The 16,610-nt window shown below is 40.0% G+C and overlaps 1 protein-coding gene across 2 annotated transcripts; it reads left to right on the top strand.

Annotated features, from left to right (window-relative positions):
- The first annotated feature begins 286 nt into the window (after positions 1-286).
- rab11fip1b (RAB11 family interacting protein 1 (class I) b) lies at positions 287-16,323 on the top strand. 2 transcript variants are annotated; one of them, XM_046066696.1, is made up of 6 exons: positions 293-785; positions 10,017-10,444; positions 10,549-12,316; positions 13,734-14,594; positions 15,015-15,129; positions 15,360-16,323. In XM_046066696.1, exons 1-6 carry the CDS (start codon positions 433-435, stop codon positions 15,564-15,566), a joined length of 3,732 nt encoding a protein of 1,243 aa, XP_045922652.1. In that variant the 5' UTR covers positions 293-432; the 3' UTR covers positions 15,567-16,323. The 2 variants fall into 2 exon arrangements, with proteins under 2 accessions (XP_045922653.1, XP_045922652.1); XM_046066697.1 differs by lacking the exon at positions 13,734-14,594 and having other exon boundaries at positions 287-785.
- Positions 16,324-16,610: the final 287 nt, after the last annotated feature.

Genomic DNA, 16,610 nt, shown 5'->3' on the forward strand with positions numbered 1-16,610 from the left:
AGAGAAAGATAGTTAAAGTTGTCTTTTAATGAAACCAACCAGGGTATTAAATGATTAAACATATTTTAAGTACCCAAGTCAGTCACTCAGAACTTTTTTGAAAACAGCTGATGCACTCTGGCAAGTGTCAACAAGGATCTGTTGTGGCCTGTTCTCTCCATTAAGTGGTTATTGTGGCGTGAATGAACGCAGCGTGTCAGCTTTGTACAGAAGCCGTATTATCTGGGGGAGTGTTTTGTCTTAATCAAGGCCCCCTGTTGGTGTAACCACGCCCAATCAGCTGTTTCCTCAAGTTCAAGGAAGCCCCTGAGAAAACTTTCTCTCTCTTCTGTCCAGTCGCGCGGTGAACACTTGGGAGACGCCACTGCGTTTTGTTTTGGGGATTTCGTTTAATTTCTGCGCGCTGTTAATCCAGCAAGGAGTGGCGTCAGCATGTCCCTGGCGGATCAGCAGTGGTGTCCCACAAGCGTCCAGGTAACGGTACTCCAAGCCAGAGGCCTCAGGATAAAAGGGAAAAGCGGCACGAACGATGCGTACGCGGTCATGCAAGTGGGCAAGGAGAAGTATCAGACCTCGGTGGTGGAGAAGAGCGTGGCTCCGGTGTGGAGGGAGGAGGCCGCTTTCGACCTGCCGTCGCTGCAACAGGGAGGAGGAGGAGGCACGGAGCGCTCCACGCTGCATGTCCACGTCCTACATCGGGCCCTGGTGGGTCCAGACAAACTGCTTGGACAGGCTGTCATCAACCTGCTGCAGCTCAGTGAGGACAAAACCCGCAACAAGACCGAGTGAGTGCACACAGCAGCGAGCTGGAGGGTCATTTGAATGGAAGTAAAGGGCTTTACAATCAATTAATATACACAGGATTTTTCCTAAATGTTTGTGGTAGCAACTCTCTCTCTCACTCTCACACTCTCTCTCTCACTCTCACACTCTCTCTCTCACTCTCACACTCTCTCTCTCACTCTCACACTCTCTCTCTCACTCTCACACTCTCTCTCTCACTCTCACACTCTCACACACACCAGCCCAGTTTATCATCATAGAAGACGCAGAAAGTCGCATTTAAGAAGATGAAACACTGTTGTTTACATTTGACTTAATGATTAGTCAAAATAGTTGTTGGAAGATGTTCAAATGGACCAATACCGTTTAGGCCTTCAACAAACAAATTACATTGACTCTAATTTAAAGGAGGCATGCCTCATTGAGCTTGTCGCTCTGGTGGGATAACTCAGAGTTTCAAAAGCAATCATCCTGTTGAAGTTTCTTTGAGGGATTAAATGGCTGCAGCTGACCCTGAAGACAGACAAGAAAAAGTGTTGCTTATATTAAAACGTTTTTAGCCTTTAACAATAACCCACATAATCACAGGTTTCTCCACATCTAGGCTACAGCTACTGTGTCTTGCAGATCTTTCTCCAGTCCTCAGTATACAAAACACGTTTTTGGGCAGATGTTACTCTTAGCTTTTAGCAGCGTGTAAATGAGGAAATCGTGGGTGGCACAATGAAGTCTGAGCAACTTTGATTTCCATCTGTGCCACAGGGGAACTGCAGCTATGTGGTCTTCAAAAAACATCATAATCCCTCTTCCCTAATAATTATAAACCATGTTTGTTTTTATCGGAACAATACAGTTATGCAGTTAGTGTAGCCATATGAATATTATCCTTAATATTTGAAAGGGCACTTGGGAAGTACACACACATAGAGCCATGCATCATGCATGAGTTTGACTTGTGATTGTTGCAGCTTAAGGGATTTGTTCCCTTGGGGGCGGCCTTTAAGGATGCCAATCACCATTATTCACTCAGGCGAAAGACGGTGAGTCAAAGGATTCACTCTTATACTGACTGAAGAGAGATTCCCCAAAGAAGACCCAAACCTCACCTCGCTATACCCAATGAAGCACACTCTAGTAACGATGCAACGATAAAACATCGAGCATCTCTTTAAATCCCCTTTACACTGACTGCATACACACCGAGCAAAGTAGTTTGTGTAATTCACTGAGGTGGTGGCTGCCATATATCGTACAAAATATTCGCACCCATCTGCTAAAAATGGCAATGATCAGGTTTTACAGGGCTTGAGGGTATATATAGTGATTATACCTGCTCCTGTATAAAGAAAATATGCTGTTCACTTGGTCAAAGAAAAGGTTTAACATTTGAATGAAATTTGAGTTTGGGTTTGTCTGCTCCGTTTGATGTCTCTGTTCATTGCGTGAATTGTAATGTAGTTCATACCGTGGCTCAATTTGATGTTGTGGTTCATTACAGCTGAAAGAGTACATCATTAAACAGTTGATTTTCTGTCGTTCATACTATGGCAAACCTTTTTTTAAAGCTCACTGTTTTTTTTTTGTAACTGCCACAGTGAAGTGAGATTTGAGAACCTGAAATGAGTTGTGATCATAATGCATTTGGTTATACATAACATTTCATACCATTCTGCCTGCTTTTTGGGTTTGGCTAGTGTCAAACTCTCTCAGCATGCCAAGCTGAACTTCACCTGGCTGTATGCTCATTTTGGGCAATGTGTCATTTAAAAAAAACCTGATTGATTTCCCTTGAGTACTGTTGCAGAATTGTGCATGTTGATTAGGGTGCTACTCAAAAATAAATTTTCTAATTTTCATCTTTCCACCCCCACCCAAATGTGTTAATGTGGCAAGAACTAAGTTGACAATTCTGATAATATTTACTGGTAGCTCAACACTGACAAAGTTTTTTTTTTTTTTTTTTTTACGATATTCAACATCAAATTTAATTAATTTGCACATTGTGCACCCTGCCTAAATTAATAGTAAATAATCAACAGTGAAGTATCCATAAGTGCCCAGAGAATGAATGCATTGCAGCTTTAGCAACAGCTACATGTGTTTTCTTGTAGGCTAGTGCTCCAGCTCACAGAGTAGGTGCAGATTTCCATGAAGTGGAAGAAGCACATGTAAACCAGATAGACCTTAATTACGGAAGTGTTGAAGTGGCTTAAGTGGGCTGCTTTGGCTCAGAGTAGAGCGTTCGTCCACTAACCGGAAGGTTGAGATCAGTTAGTGAAAGTGTGTGAATGAGTTAATTTCTGTTTCTGATGAGCAGTTGGGTCTCTGCTGATAGGTGGGTGAATGTGTTGTAGTGTAAGGTGTGGGAGTGGTCAAAGACTAGAAAGACACTATACATAACAGACCATTTACCATGTATGACACTGGGAGCAAAACAGAAAATATTCAGACTGTAGATCACCGAACCTGGTGGAAAGCTCTGGGAGCCTGAACGTGTACGTCCCCACTGCACTCCAAGAAATAGAAGTGACAGCTGCAAAAGAGACAATCTCGTTAAGTGACCTCTCTTGAAGTGACCTTCTGGTATGTGGTGCTGAAAATGAGAATAATTAAGTATAACATGACACACAGATGCGGCATTGTGGTGCAGTGGTTAGCATTGTGTCCTCACAGCAGGATCGAGGCCCAGGCCTTTCTTTTTTGGAGTCTCCCCATGTCTGTGTGGGTTCTCTTCATGTTCTCCTGCTTCCTCTCATAGTCCAAAGAGTTAACTATACCATTGATTGCTATAGTACTAACCCAAAAATATTATTCTGATTACGTAGTATTTTAACCAAATAATAACACAAATCAGAATATGAAAAAGAACAGTTAAATGATGTCAGTACTTAAGGATTAAATTACTTTAGTAGAGAAATTTCGAATTAAATAACATTTCATCACGATAAAAGTACATATAAAAACATTGAGCTATCAGTAAATATGAATATACCTGAATAAAACTTTCCACAGTTACTATGCATCATAAAAGGAACAGAACGAGGGGTTGGAACATGTAAAATGTGTTTAAAAAATTCACCATTGCATCGAGTGGCACCCTAATGTTCATACATGCGTTGTATAAGGATTTCTTTCCCTGTAAATACATTTTTCATGCTTCAGCTGTAGAGTAAATGCTCAGCTTGTTTTCTGTTGATCTTTCTGTAGTCCTCTGTGAGCGCAGTGGGTGAACCTTGCCTCTGAGATTGTAATCCAGCTTTAGCCTCACATTCCTGACTGTTTTTACCGATGAAAAACAAACAGTGATAGAAACAGCGACAGTCTAGCAAGGTCAGTTTTTCTGAGCAAGACCACTGTGCCTGTACTGACCCCCAAAAGACAAACATGTTCCACGAGCTGCCAGTACAAACGCTCTACTGTTTAAGGTACATTCAGCGAAGCAATTATTCAACCAAGTTAACTCCTTTTTTTTTTTTTTTTTTTTTTTTGAACATGCGCAGCTTTTTAAAAGAAGGCACTACTGTTAGTTTTATTTAGAGAGCACAGGTGGAAAATAACAGAATATATAGAAATGACTTGAGTTACTGGATCATTGTAGATGTTTTTATAAAAGTCACTTTTAAGACATCTGCGGTTTACTTTTGTTTGATGTGATAAGTATTTGGTCAGTTGACGATTGTACAGTTGCATTTATTTGTTGGTTGTTGACTGGTGTTAGCTTTAAATTTTAAAGTGAAAGACCATAGAGGTTTTCATTTGCACATTTACTGTTGCAGTTGAGAAAGGTCGATTGCTACAAGCACCACAAAAGTCCATTGATAGCTGCTCTGGAGCTTTTGATTGTATCACATGATCATCTTCAGTATATGGAGTTTTCAAGTTATCATGGAAATGAAGATGTTCAAATTTCACTTTTAATGACTTCTCTTCCATGTTGGCTTAAAGGTTGTTTTGATTATTGATTAAAATGGATCAATTCAATTTAAATAACTGTTTAAACTGTGAAATTTATGTTTAATATAATGGTGGGACAGAAAACAAGTTATATTTCTTTAAAAAAAAAATGTAATGTGTAGTTGTCATGGGTCTCTTTCAGAGCAGAGATTTTGACTTGTCATGGCAGGAAAAGCACAAGTGTTACTAACAACATCAACAATGGGTCTGTTCTATTTAAGTGTCGGAGTAAGTTGTGACAGCGAGCCAGCAGACACAATACCTGGACCCTGAAACTTAAGCAGCTAAAAGGAATCCTGCCATTATTCATTTTATTGTTTATACCTGTGCTTTTCCTGCTGTGACGTGTAAATGTCTTCTGTGAATGTATCTATTTTCTAACTTAAACCCTGTCGACTACAAGGCCATTATAACCACCACATCGCTGAGCCTGTGCTGTGAATCACAGAAACAGAAAAACGGGACCCTAGTTGGTGAAAAAACATGAATTCCCCCTAGTGTGTGTGGGTGAATGTTGGCGTGTGTTGTAAAGCGCTTTGAGTGGTCAGAAGTCTAGAAATGTGCTATATAAATGCATTTACCATTCATTTTGGCTTCTCCAACTCACAGATGTGGACTGATACACTAAGCCCCGGACAGTTCTGGTCTTTGGACCTTATCAGTTGTTACTCAGTCATCTCTTCTCCCACTCTCACAGCTGTGTTCTGTGATAAGAACAGCTCCAGCCACTCGGGGCATTGTCTTATCAGTAGTTCAGGCTTTACAAGGAAGGACGTGTGTGTGTGTGTGTGTGTGTGTGTGTGCAGAAAGTAGAATAAATGTACAAAATGTTGAGTCAGTCTTCTGATTCTGTCTGCAAAGAAAAACAGCACAATTTGTACTCTTTACAGGGGTGTTAGTTTACTGATTTTAAGGACATAATTGTCATCCAGATATTGTTAAACTTTAATTCCTCCTCCTGCACACTGCTTACTACCCCAACCAGTTAACGCCCAAACACTTTTGTAACTTCCCTTCTGTTTTAACTGAACTAGCTTACTTCTTCAATTTTTACTTGTTCATGTGGGATGTACTTGTTAGTGGCATGAGTCTGCATCAGAGAAGTACAGAGGTACAAAGGTTAGGCTTGTGATAGTAGACAATGCTATACTAATGCTGTATTTTATTATACTACACTATATGCAGTGCTGTATTGCAATTACAATTCCACTTATCAGAATGTCGGTGGTTCAATCCCCGGCTCCGCCAGTCTGCATCTTCAAATATCCTTCGGCATGTTACTGAACTCCAAATTGTGTGTGAATGTGTATTTCTGTTTCTGATTGCAGGGGCACCTTAAACCATCAGTGTATGAATGTGTGTGAAAGGGGTGAATGTGTTGTAGTGTAAAGCACTTTGAGTGGTCGAGTACAGGTACAGACCATTTACCATACTATGCCACTATACTGCTATTCAATATGCTAATACTGTAATAAACTATTGAATAGTACAGTATAGCATACCAATAATATACTATGTTATACTATTGTATCTTGCTAAATATTTATTACTTTTGTCTGTGTTTAATTACAGATTTACCAGAATCATTAATAAAAGGGAAAAACTAATTTGTGGAACAGTGTAACTTAAAGTGGCTTTAATCAATAGTTTTGAATTAATAATGGATTACATGACCACTTGTATGTGAAAGGGGTTGCTCATAGTTACACATCCAGAGAGTTAATACCAGACTCCAGTTCCTGCCAGCTCTACACAACTTTATAGCATCAAAATGTGAGTTTCAAAGGCCTAGGGAGTTTGTTGGCATGGAATTGTAGATGTTTGAACTATATAACATTTTGATAAGTATTTAAAAATGGATGAAGGTGAGCAAGGTCTCCCTTGAAGTGAAGCTGAAATGAGGGTGCAATATAAGTTAAGCGTATTCTGTGATATTATTGAAAGCTCCAGAAGAGCTATCGAGGTCAGGAATAGGCTTTGAAATTCAACGTTTGAGCGAAAATGGTTGCAAAGCGGATATAATCGATATGTTTACTTTAACAATGGATTACTGACTACATGTAATGTGTCGCTCATAATGATGAACACAGTCTGCAGTTCCCCTCAACACTGCAGAGCTTTGTAACATCTTTCAGCTTGTTGTTTTGGATTTAAGACCTGCAATTTCACTGTTTTGGTTCATCGTTCCCATTTTTAGCCACAGCAGACAGCTTTTTTTTCTCACAATTACCATCTGTATGCTATAGCTATTGTGGATCATTTAGCAGCTGAAAAGCTATACATTTCCCTCAGTTGTGAGTGAAGACAAAAACCTCATCTGAAAGAGATGGTCAAAAAAACCCTCTGTGTCTGCTGGATGTATAAAGAACTGTGATATGATGTCAGTGTTGTGTATTAACTTGTTTGTTTCTGCTAAGTTCATAAGATCATCATCAAACTATTCTAAAAAGGGATTGGATGAAATATTCATTTTCATAACTTTGTACCACATAAATGTTTCACTTTGCATGGGAACATAACAGCTACAGAACACAGTCTACTTCTGCATGAAAAACACATGCATTTGCATCTGTCTAACAGTGTCCAACAGATAAATCATGAAGAAGTCTCACTGTGCAATACTTATAATGTCAAGGTCTGAAATTTGCAAATCACATGCCATTACTCAACAGCAGTAGGCAGAGGAGCTGTGATGGCAATCTCATCCATTTTGCAAATTCCAGGAAAAGGCCTTTCCCTCCTCCATTTGTTTGCGCCACACATCTGAAGCATTCTTGAGGAGGGGGAGGAGGAGGAGGGTGGATCTCAACAACATATCTTATTCAGTACCTTTTTAGAGAGGAAGGCAATGTATTCAGTTGGGTCTATATTACACATCAGTAGGACCTCAGAGAGAGGTTCTTTTTAAAATGAGGGGAGAAAAAGATTCTGTTTATGGCACATAAACACAAAACCACAGTGCTGTAAACTGCTTCCTCACTTTTTCTGCTTTCTAAAACCAGTTGGGTTTTTTTGTTTGTTTTGTCAAATCTGTGCATTTTGAAGGAAAGTTTCTTGTTTTACAATGTCAAGAACAGACAGTTCATGATGCAGCCAAACACAGAAATGCACGGCCCCTTCCTCATTTCCTCATTTCCCCTGGAATTCAGATTTCAGTTGGAGTTGTTTGTTCAGTGGTGAGTTGACCTCAGATTTCTGCCTGATAGGCACTTTTGATGCTGACTGCTCCTTTTCGTTGTTCTGTTAAATTTTTCCTAGACCCTTCTGTAAGTACTTGACCATAACACAGGTGCAGAAGCAGAACAAAATTGACAAAACCTGGTCTGAACGGAAATCTTACTGAGTCTGTTTAGGCATTTTTATGACAAGACTTAATTTTATGTTGCCAGTTTGAGGTTATAACCAGTGTTTATGTTGGGGTCCTTGACTGTAATCATGGTATTCTATTGTCTAGCTAGATCTAAATGTGTTGGTTAAACCAAGAACGAGGACATGTGCCCTTGCTAGAAAGTTTGCTGACATCAACCAGTATAATACTTGTGAGGAGCAGAGACTAATGTTGTTGAGGGGGTTGACTGGTCTGTTGATTGTCTGCAGGGTTTGATATCGCCGAGTGTGACACGTCTCCAGGGCAAAGTGGGTCACAAGCTATTAGAGAGCCTGATAAGTATAAAGCTACACTACAAGTCTGATCCTGATGTAGTACTTTTCATTTGGATTTCATCCGAGACATTAAAGGAAAAACGACATTTTCCTTCATGGTCAGTTTGCTGGTTGTGCTTAGATCCTCAGACTTTCCAAAAACATTCAAGTTGCTGCTGAGTCACTCTCCATTTGCTACTAGATGAATCATAGTTTCCACAAGTAAACTAACGAGGACTAAACATACTGTAGTCTCTATGATTTCTTTAAACCATTCAGTAGCTGACATGATGAATAATGGTTTGTAGGGGAACAATGCTCCATTAATATAACTCTCTTCTGTGTGACACCTTGTTTTTATAGACAATGTGTGAAGCATTGTATCTTAAACGTTAGTAAAGTAAATGTTAATGCACAGTAGACAATATTTAGATTTTCAGGAATGAACACTTGGACTTGGTAGGACTGGGTGAAGATTAATTCAGTGTTATTGTTTCTTTACTTTCTGTTGGTTTTTTAAATTTTTTTTATCATGATATGCATAACAGTGAACCGCAGTTAATTATGGCATACATTAACCATACTGTTATGTGTACATGGATATCAGATAAAATATTCTTAGAGTGGTCATTTCAACCATACTGCTCAGCCCCAGGCCTAAAAACTGCATATGTAATGGGTGCTTCTCTGAGTTTCATATCACAAGGGTCTTATTATACTGTATAACAAGCCCACTCTGGTAAATATTCAGCAGTTATTAAAAGTAGCCATTCTTATTTTTAACAAACTTGGCAAGATTAGTTCACTATTTAATGTTCTTGGTATTGGCGACCTGTCCATGGTGTACCCCGCCTTTCACTGGATGTCAGCTGGGATTGGCTCCAGCCCCCGCGACCCTGTTCGCAGGATAAGCGGTTGACAATGGATGGATGTTCTTGGTGTTGACACATTTTTCAAATATAACGGTTCATATCAATTAATCTTGTAGACTAGTACTGTTTTTGACAGTACTAGTCTACATTGTCATCATGGAAAAAAACTGAACAATCCATTGCCAATGATACTTGTAATGATCTTTTGTCTAACAAAGAACACGGTCTTGGGACACTGTCACGTAAATATCTTTAGGTCAGTCCTTAACACTCTATAGTTATTAGTTATCAAAGACCTAATCTGCCAGTCCTGTAGAATGTAATGTATCCTGGATTGATAACACCATGGCCATGCCAAAAAATATAAACATTTATATTAATTAAAACAGCTATAATCAATATTTTTTTATAACGCTGTATCAAATGACAGCATGAAAACAATGTGACAACTTGCAGCTCCCGTCAGCTTTCTAGTGAGTTTAGGCTCATTGTTAGCTGTCCAAATCTCAACTTTACTGTTTTGGTTTCACTCTGGCCACCCTCATGGTGCCACTTATTGCAGTCAAAAAGCTTTAAAACCCACTCTACACTACCTGCTTAGCAGACTAACAAAGTTAGCAACTAGCTGGTATAGAATGTTATTTTCTAAAAGCTTTCCTTTTGAAATAATGTCAATATAATATTTAATCAGACATTTGGGGATTAAGTATCTGTTAATGTGCCTTTTGAAAAATATTATTCTAATAAGATGCCTGTCTTTAACAGATGGTTTAAGTTGCTGGACAAAACTAGCAAGGCAGACAAGGACAGAGGAGAGGTGCTTGTGGACATCCAGTTCCTAAGAAACAACATGACCGCCAGCATGTTTGACCTTTCTGCTGCCGGCAAATCAAAATCTCGCCTGGGAAAGTTCAAGGACAAGGTTCGTGGCAAGAAAAAGGAAACAGATGCTGCGTCTACCGGGATGGCATCCTTCAGTCAGGTTCTGACAGACAGCGAGGAGGAGGGTAATGGGGACGATGAGGTACCAGCGGGCAAGGACGAGAAAAAGAAGAAGCTCAAGATGAAGTCTTTGTTTTCTCCCAAGTCTAACCTGCAGAAGACCATGTCCCAGTCCATGTCTGTTCTACCTGCCAAGAACTCCTCACTGAGCGGCAGCCAGTCATCTGGTCTAAATGTGGATTCCTCTGAGGGTCAGAAGCAACAGTTTTTAATTCACTCTATCACCATTGTATGATCTATATTGTTTTGTCTCCTGGGTCTTTAAACGCATCTTATTTTTCCCATGTCCTTCCAGGTAAAAAGAAGTTCAAGTTCATGATACATAAACACATCGGCAGCTCAGACAGCAAAGAGTCCTCCTCTGGTCACCAAAAACATGGCGCTGCAGAACAGAGTAACTTGTGCATCAATGGCAGTCATGTATACTGCGAAGAGCCGCAGTCCCGGGCCTCTCGCATCGGCTCAAACTTCAGTCTGACCAGTTCAGGCCATGGATCAATGGAAGACGTCCCTGAAAGCTCTCCTCCATCTGTTCATTCACTAAGGGCAGTGAGGCAATATTCACCCTGGACGGAGGAGGAGGAAGAGACGACTGAAGTAGAAAATATAGAAGAGGATGTTGGTGAACTAAGAAGGGAGGAAGAGGAGAGGATTGGGATGGAGGAGGAGAGGAGGACAAAAGAAGAGGAAGAGGAGAGGGTTAGGAAACAAGACGAAGAGCTTGAGAGGTTTACTGAGGAGAAGAAAAGACAAGAGGAAGAAAAAAGGGCTGAAGAAGAGAGAGTTAAAGGGGAGGAAGAGGAAAGGATTAGGAGGCAGGAAGAAGAGAGAACTCAGGCAGAGAGGAGGAGACGAGAGGAAGAGGAGAGGGTAAGGAGAGAAGAAGAACGTGAAAGATTAGCAGAGGAAAATAGGAGACTAGAGGAACAAGAAATGAGGAGAATTGAGGAAGAAGAGAAAAGGCTAAGAGAGGAAGGGGAAAGGCTCAGGATGGAGGAGGAAGCGAGGATGAGACAAGAAGAAGAGCATAAATTAGCAGAGGAAAAGAGGAGACTGGAGGAAAAAATCAGAATTGAAGAAGAGAAAGTTAGACAGGAGGAAAGGGCACAGGAAGAGAGGAGACGAGAGGAGATGGTGAGAAGGCAAGAAAAAGAGCTTGAGGAAAAGAGGATATTAGAGGAACAAGAAAGGCAAAGGAAGGAAGAGGAAATAATTAAAGAGAAGGAAAGGAGACAGGAGGAAGAGAAGGCTAGGAGAGAAAGGGATGAATATGAGAGACTGGTAGAGGAAAAGAGGAAACTAGAGGAGGAAGAAAGTAAAAAGATTGAGGAAGAAGAGGAAAGGAGAAGGGTGGAGGAGGAGAAGAGGGCAAAGGAAGAGGAGAGGGTTAGGAGACAAGAAGAAGAGCGTGAAAAGTTAGCCGAGCAAAAGAGGATACTAGAAGAACAAGAAAGGAGGAGAATTGAGGACGAGGAAAAAAGGCAAAGGGCAGAGAGGATTAGTAAAGAGGAGGAGAGGAGGAGAAAAGAAGAGGAGAGGATTAGGAGACAAGAAAAAGAAGAGGTTGAGAGGTTGGCTGAGGAGAAGAGGAGACGAGAGGAAGAAGAAAGAAGGACTGAAGAAAGAGTTAAAAGGGAGGAAGAGGAAAGGATTAGGAAAGAAGAGGAAGAGAGAAGACGAGAGGAAGAGGAGAGGGTTAGGAAGGAAAATGAAGAAATGGAGAGATTAGCAGAGGAGAAGAGGAGACTAGAGGAACAAGAAATGAAGCGTACTGAGGAAGAGGAGAGGGCTAGGAGGGAGGAGAAAGCTGAAAGGGAGAGTAAAGAAGAGCAGGCCAGGAAGCTGGAGAAAGAGAAGTTTGTAGGAGAGAAGAGGAGGGAAAATGAAACCAAACACAAAGCTGCAGAGATGAAATCTAAAGTGGCCGTGGAGAGTCCTGCAGACGTCACTTCTACTAATCCATTCGATGAAAATTTGATTTCAAATAATCCCTTTGAGGAGATTCACAGCTCACCTGCTGGACCCGACAGCAGCACAGCAAAAGTCCCAACTGTCCGACAAAGGTTAGTTCAAGCCATCTTACACCTCATGGATCACAAACACTGCGTACATACATGTTTAAATCCAAAATGGTAGAAGAAAAAACATTAGAAGTAACCTTCCCTTGTTTTATTATTGTGTAAAAAAAAAATAAATAAATAAAAAATAAATAAAACATCATGAAAATGTAACTTTAATTTAAAGTGTCACACCTCCTCACCAGTATGCTTTATTACGCTTTATTCTCCAAACCTTTTTGGCTTTTTACCTTCATGTTGGAACACGAAGCTGTTTCCTGTTTCAATATATGCAGTCAATCGAGACTTTACGAGAAACATAACCATAAAGATTTATAAAACATTACAACCCGCTTTTCAGGGACTGATGGTGGTGCTCGATATATCAGCAAAGTTATTACACTTCCTCCTGATGGAGCCATAGATGTGTTTATCAAATTCCATGGCTATCCATCCATGAATTGTCTATTGAAGCTCACACTCCTCGCTCTGTGAGCATTCTCAAAATTAACATGGAAAAAAAGACTCCCCAGAAACTTTCACACCTTTTAAAACCGGTTTAAAATACACCTGTGGGAAATAGTGAAGGATGTGGGTGTTAAACTAGATTGAGTTAACCTGCCCTAGTTATCAGGAACAGAACTGGACCATGAACAGAATTGCAAAGGAGGTAGTGAAACAAAATTTGAATGCCTGATGAAAATGATATGAAGTCAGAGTCATCAACATGACAGACATGTCATTGACAGAGTGTTATCTGAATATAGTTTATCTTCTACAGTATTTCAGTCGGTCACGACATAGCTACAGTACTTCTCTGCACTTCTCTTTTAAATGCAACCTAAAGCTGACACAAAATGTCATAAAAATGGCAACGCTTGTATGCGTGTGTTAGAGTCGGTACGAGCGTGCAGACGCATGCACGTTATGTCTCTCTTTTTCAACTAAGGTTGGGGGCTCGTTGCATAGTCTTAGCTCTTTTTATAGCAGATGCCAGATGAACAGGGAGTGAAAATGACATGAAACAATGGATAATTACTCATTACTCAGTGAGTGATGCTGAAGGTGGATAGTAATTGCAGATCTCAGGATGTGATTTGCTCGGTTAATTAATTAATAGATCTTCCTACATTATATTGTATTTACTATGCACTGCTTTTTCATATGAAGAAAATAAAAAAATACATACTGTGTTCTCCTTTTTTGTTTTATTTTGCAACACAAGGTTTTACACAATATTCTAATATCTTCCTCTTCAGCATCCTTGATGACTTGTTTTAGATGGTTTTTCAATGCCAGTGAAGCAATGCAGTGATCTGAATTTATTTTCAAACCTTATTACAGTATCTTGTCCTCCCTATAAGACTCCATTTAATGATTGAGTATAAGCTTAAATGTCATGCAGTCTGTGTCTCATTTCCAGGTGTCAATCTGCCGAGTCATCAGTGGGAAGCAAAACCGTTTCCACTGATGAAAAGGATCTTATTAGTTCTCAATGGGAAAAGCGGCCGGCTCCTCAGCCTCCAGGAAGGAATCAAGCTGAGAGGCAGAGTCAGAAGGAGCAGGACGGGACTACACCACATCTGGCAAAAATTAACAAGCACAGTAAAGGCAAAGATGTCAAAACCATCAGCGTTCTCCCTCAGCGCTCAGTGCAAATTATCGCTCCTGTGAGTAGGTCTCCCACAGAAACAAAGAACACCCAGAGCTTGCCGCAAAGTAGTACCACTGAAGGAACAACAAATGTAGCCAAACACAGTAAGCGTCCTGCACCATCTAGACCTCGTTCTGTGGAAGAAGGGCCGTCATCTGAACCCAAAACAGCCCTGTCTTCTGATGGCAAAATTTTCCATGAATGTGGCTCAGAGGCAAAACAACAGACGACTGTTTATGGCTTAAATCCATTTGAAGATGATGAAGATGACAATGAGCTCACAGCCAATGATGATACCACAACCTCTGGTAAAACTGGTTCAGTACAAGGGCCTCCGGCTGTTTCACAAGGAGCCGATAAAGGCGCCGCCTCTCAAACAAAAATAAAATCCTCAAAAGTGGCCCGTGCTCCCCCACTTCCTACAACGAAAGCCGCCACTTCGAGCACTTTAATCAGCCAAAACACTGAAGAAAGCCATGTCCTAGATGAAACAGGCGTAATGGTACCTGATAACAGGATAACCGACGCATGTGTCCCTGAGTCTATCAGTCCTTTGCATGTACAAGAGTCCCCGTCTGCTGGAGAGGAGGCAAGCGGGAAGAAGGGGGGGCCTCCTACAGGTTCACGCAGGTGAAACAGTCCAGTTCCTTAACAGAATATTTATCACTCATCCTTCTGGTCATTTATTATAAATCACACTCACCACTAGCTCCCGACATCATGCCTTAAGATCTTCCATAATAAGAAAAAGATGCATCATGCCGCGCAGTCTTTTATGATTCATCTTTCATCATTCATACTCGTTCATTATTGATCTCTGCTTGTATTATTTATTGTGTTGTATGATTAGGTTGGTGTGGGCAAATGCTTATAGTCTTAATACAAATAATATTCTGTTTAACTAGTGATTAACTAGGTTGCTCTTTGATTTTATAGAAAAATTATACATCATGCAAACGGCTTTATAACTGAGTCAAACTTACACACCACCACTCATTTCCTTTCACTCCCATCCAGCTAGTACCTAAATCTGTTTTTCTTTCATTGCAGGCTTCAACCTGTAAAACCCCTTAATCCTTTGGAACAGCAGTCTGTCTCAGTTGTTGGAGGGGAAAAAGATAACAAATCCACAGGAATCCTTTGTGGTGATCAGCAGAACACAAAGGTATCTTTCTTTTTTTTTTTTTTTTTCTTTTTAAACAAATCATTTATGGTGGTCAAAGGATCTTCTGTCTTGGTTATCAAAATAAGTTAACCAAGATGTATGCATGCATGCAGCTTGTTTGTCTGGTTCATCAAATACCATCAACATTTGAATCTTCCATTTTCAGATTTGTGTCTTATTTGGGTTTAACATACATGTTCTTCATGTTGTCTCCATGTCCACTCTCACAGGCAAATGACACCGGGCCGAAAGGGCCGTACTCCCAGCTAACTCAGGAGGAACTCATCTCTCTGGTGCTTAAACAGAAAAAGCAGCTCTCAGAGAGAGACAAAAAGATATCAGAGCTGGAGCAGTACATTGACAACTTGCTTGTGCGTGTCATAGAAGAGCAACCGAGTATTCTCATGTCCATGAACTCTCTGAAGAAATCTGCCTAGGTGGATTCACAGCTGACACTTTGTTCCCACCCAGTAATCTGACAATCCCAAAACAGAAGTGTCAACTTGAGATACGTGGATTATATTGTGAAATGTAACTGTAGTAAGGGTTTAGATTTACAATGTTTGAACAGTGTAGAACTCAAGTTCAACATATTGGCAAATAAATAATGATGAAGATTGACATATTTTGTAAAAGATCTTTCAGCTAAGAGTCTTTCAATTGGGGGATGATGTCTACTTGCAATCAAAGATGTTAATGCGTACAAAGATATTTTTTATGTTTTTGACACTTTTCCTACAGTATGTACATGTGTGACATTGAAAAAACTCTTGTGTATTTGTTATGACTATTTCCATGTTGAGCATACATTTCTTTACAGAAATTACTTTGATAAACGTTGCATGTTGCCTATGTGACAGACTGTATTTAATGGTGGTAAAAACAAAACACAACTGTCTGTTTTTCCAGAGACTGTTAGCTTTCTGTCCTCTGGAGATATCTCCAGTATGAAGAAAAGCCTTATTTTACTGTCAAAACTATGCACTAGTCATGTAGATAAGATTTTTTCTCTTGTAGCCCTACTGAATGTCAAAGTTTACATGATTCTACTAAACCCCAAAAGGCACTTTACTCAGCTTATGCTATTAACATGATGTAGCCTACACTGAATCACTGCACTGTACTGAGGTTACTGCATTATGCTTTTAAAATATGCAAAATAAAATGCATTCCTTTCTTGTTCTGACAAACGCACATAACTCTGTGTAGTTTTTTTTTCTACGGCAATCATTTGGATTTCTTAATAATTTGTGCATTTTGGGATTCCCTGCATTTAATTGTTTTTACCTTTCTGGCCTTTTTTCAAATGGACTACAAATTTACTTATTTGCAATTTTAACAGTTCATAATATCTACCAAAGTCATTATCAATGGAGAGTCTCCTGTATTTACTAATATCGGATTTCATCTCTTCAAAAAGGAAAGTAAGATTGTATAGAAGACATGTTTAATTTCCAATAGCCATATTCCCATTTCTAGTT

The sequence above is a fragment of the Micropterus dolomieu genome, linkage group LG13 (genome assembly GCF_021292245.1).
Source record: "Micropterus dolomieu isolate WLL.071019.BEF.003 ecotype Adirondacks linkage group LG13, ASM2129224v1, whole genome shotgun sequence".
Classification (NCBI taxonomy): Eukaryota; Metazoa; Chordata; class Actinopteri; order Centrarchiformes; family Centrarchidae; genus Micropterus; species Micropterus dolomieu.

Bases quoted from the DNA above. Each gene is read 5' to 3' on its own strand.
- rab11fip1b (XM_046066696.1), top strand. From the start codon at position 433: ATGTCCCTGGCGGATCAGCAGTGGTGTCCCACAAGCGTCCAGGTAACG. The intron at 10,445-10,548 runs GTCAGAAGCAAC...ATGTCCTTCCAG, and splicing joins AAATGTGGATTCCTCTGAGG to GTAAAAAGAAGTTCAAGTTC. The intron at 12,317-13,733 runs GTTAGTTCAAGC...TCTCATTTCCAG, and splicing joins GTCCCAACTGTCCGACAAAG to GTGTCAATCTGCCGAGTCAT.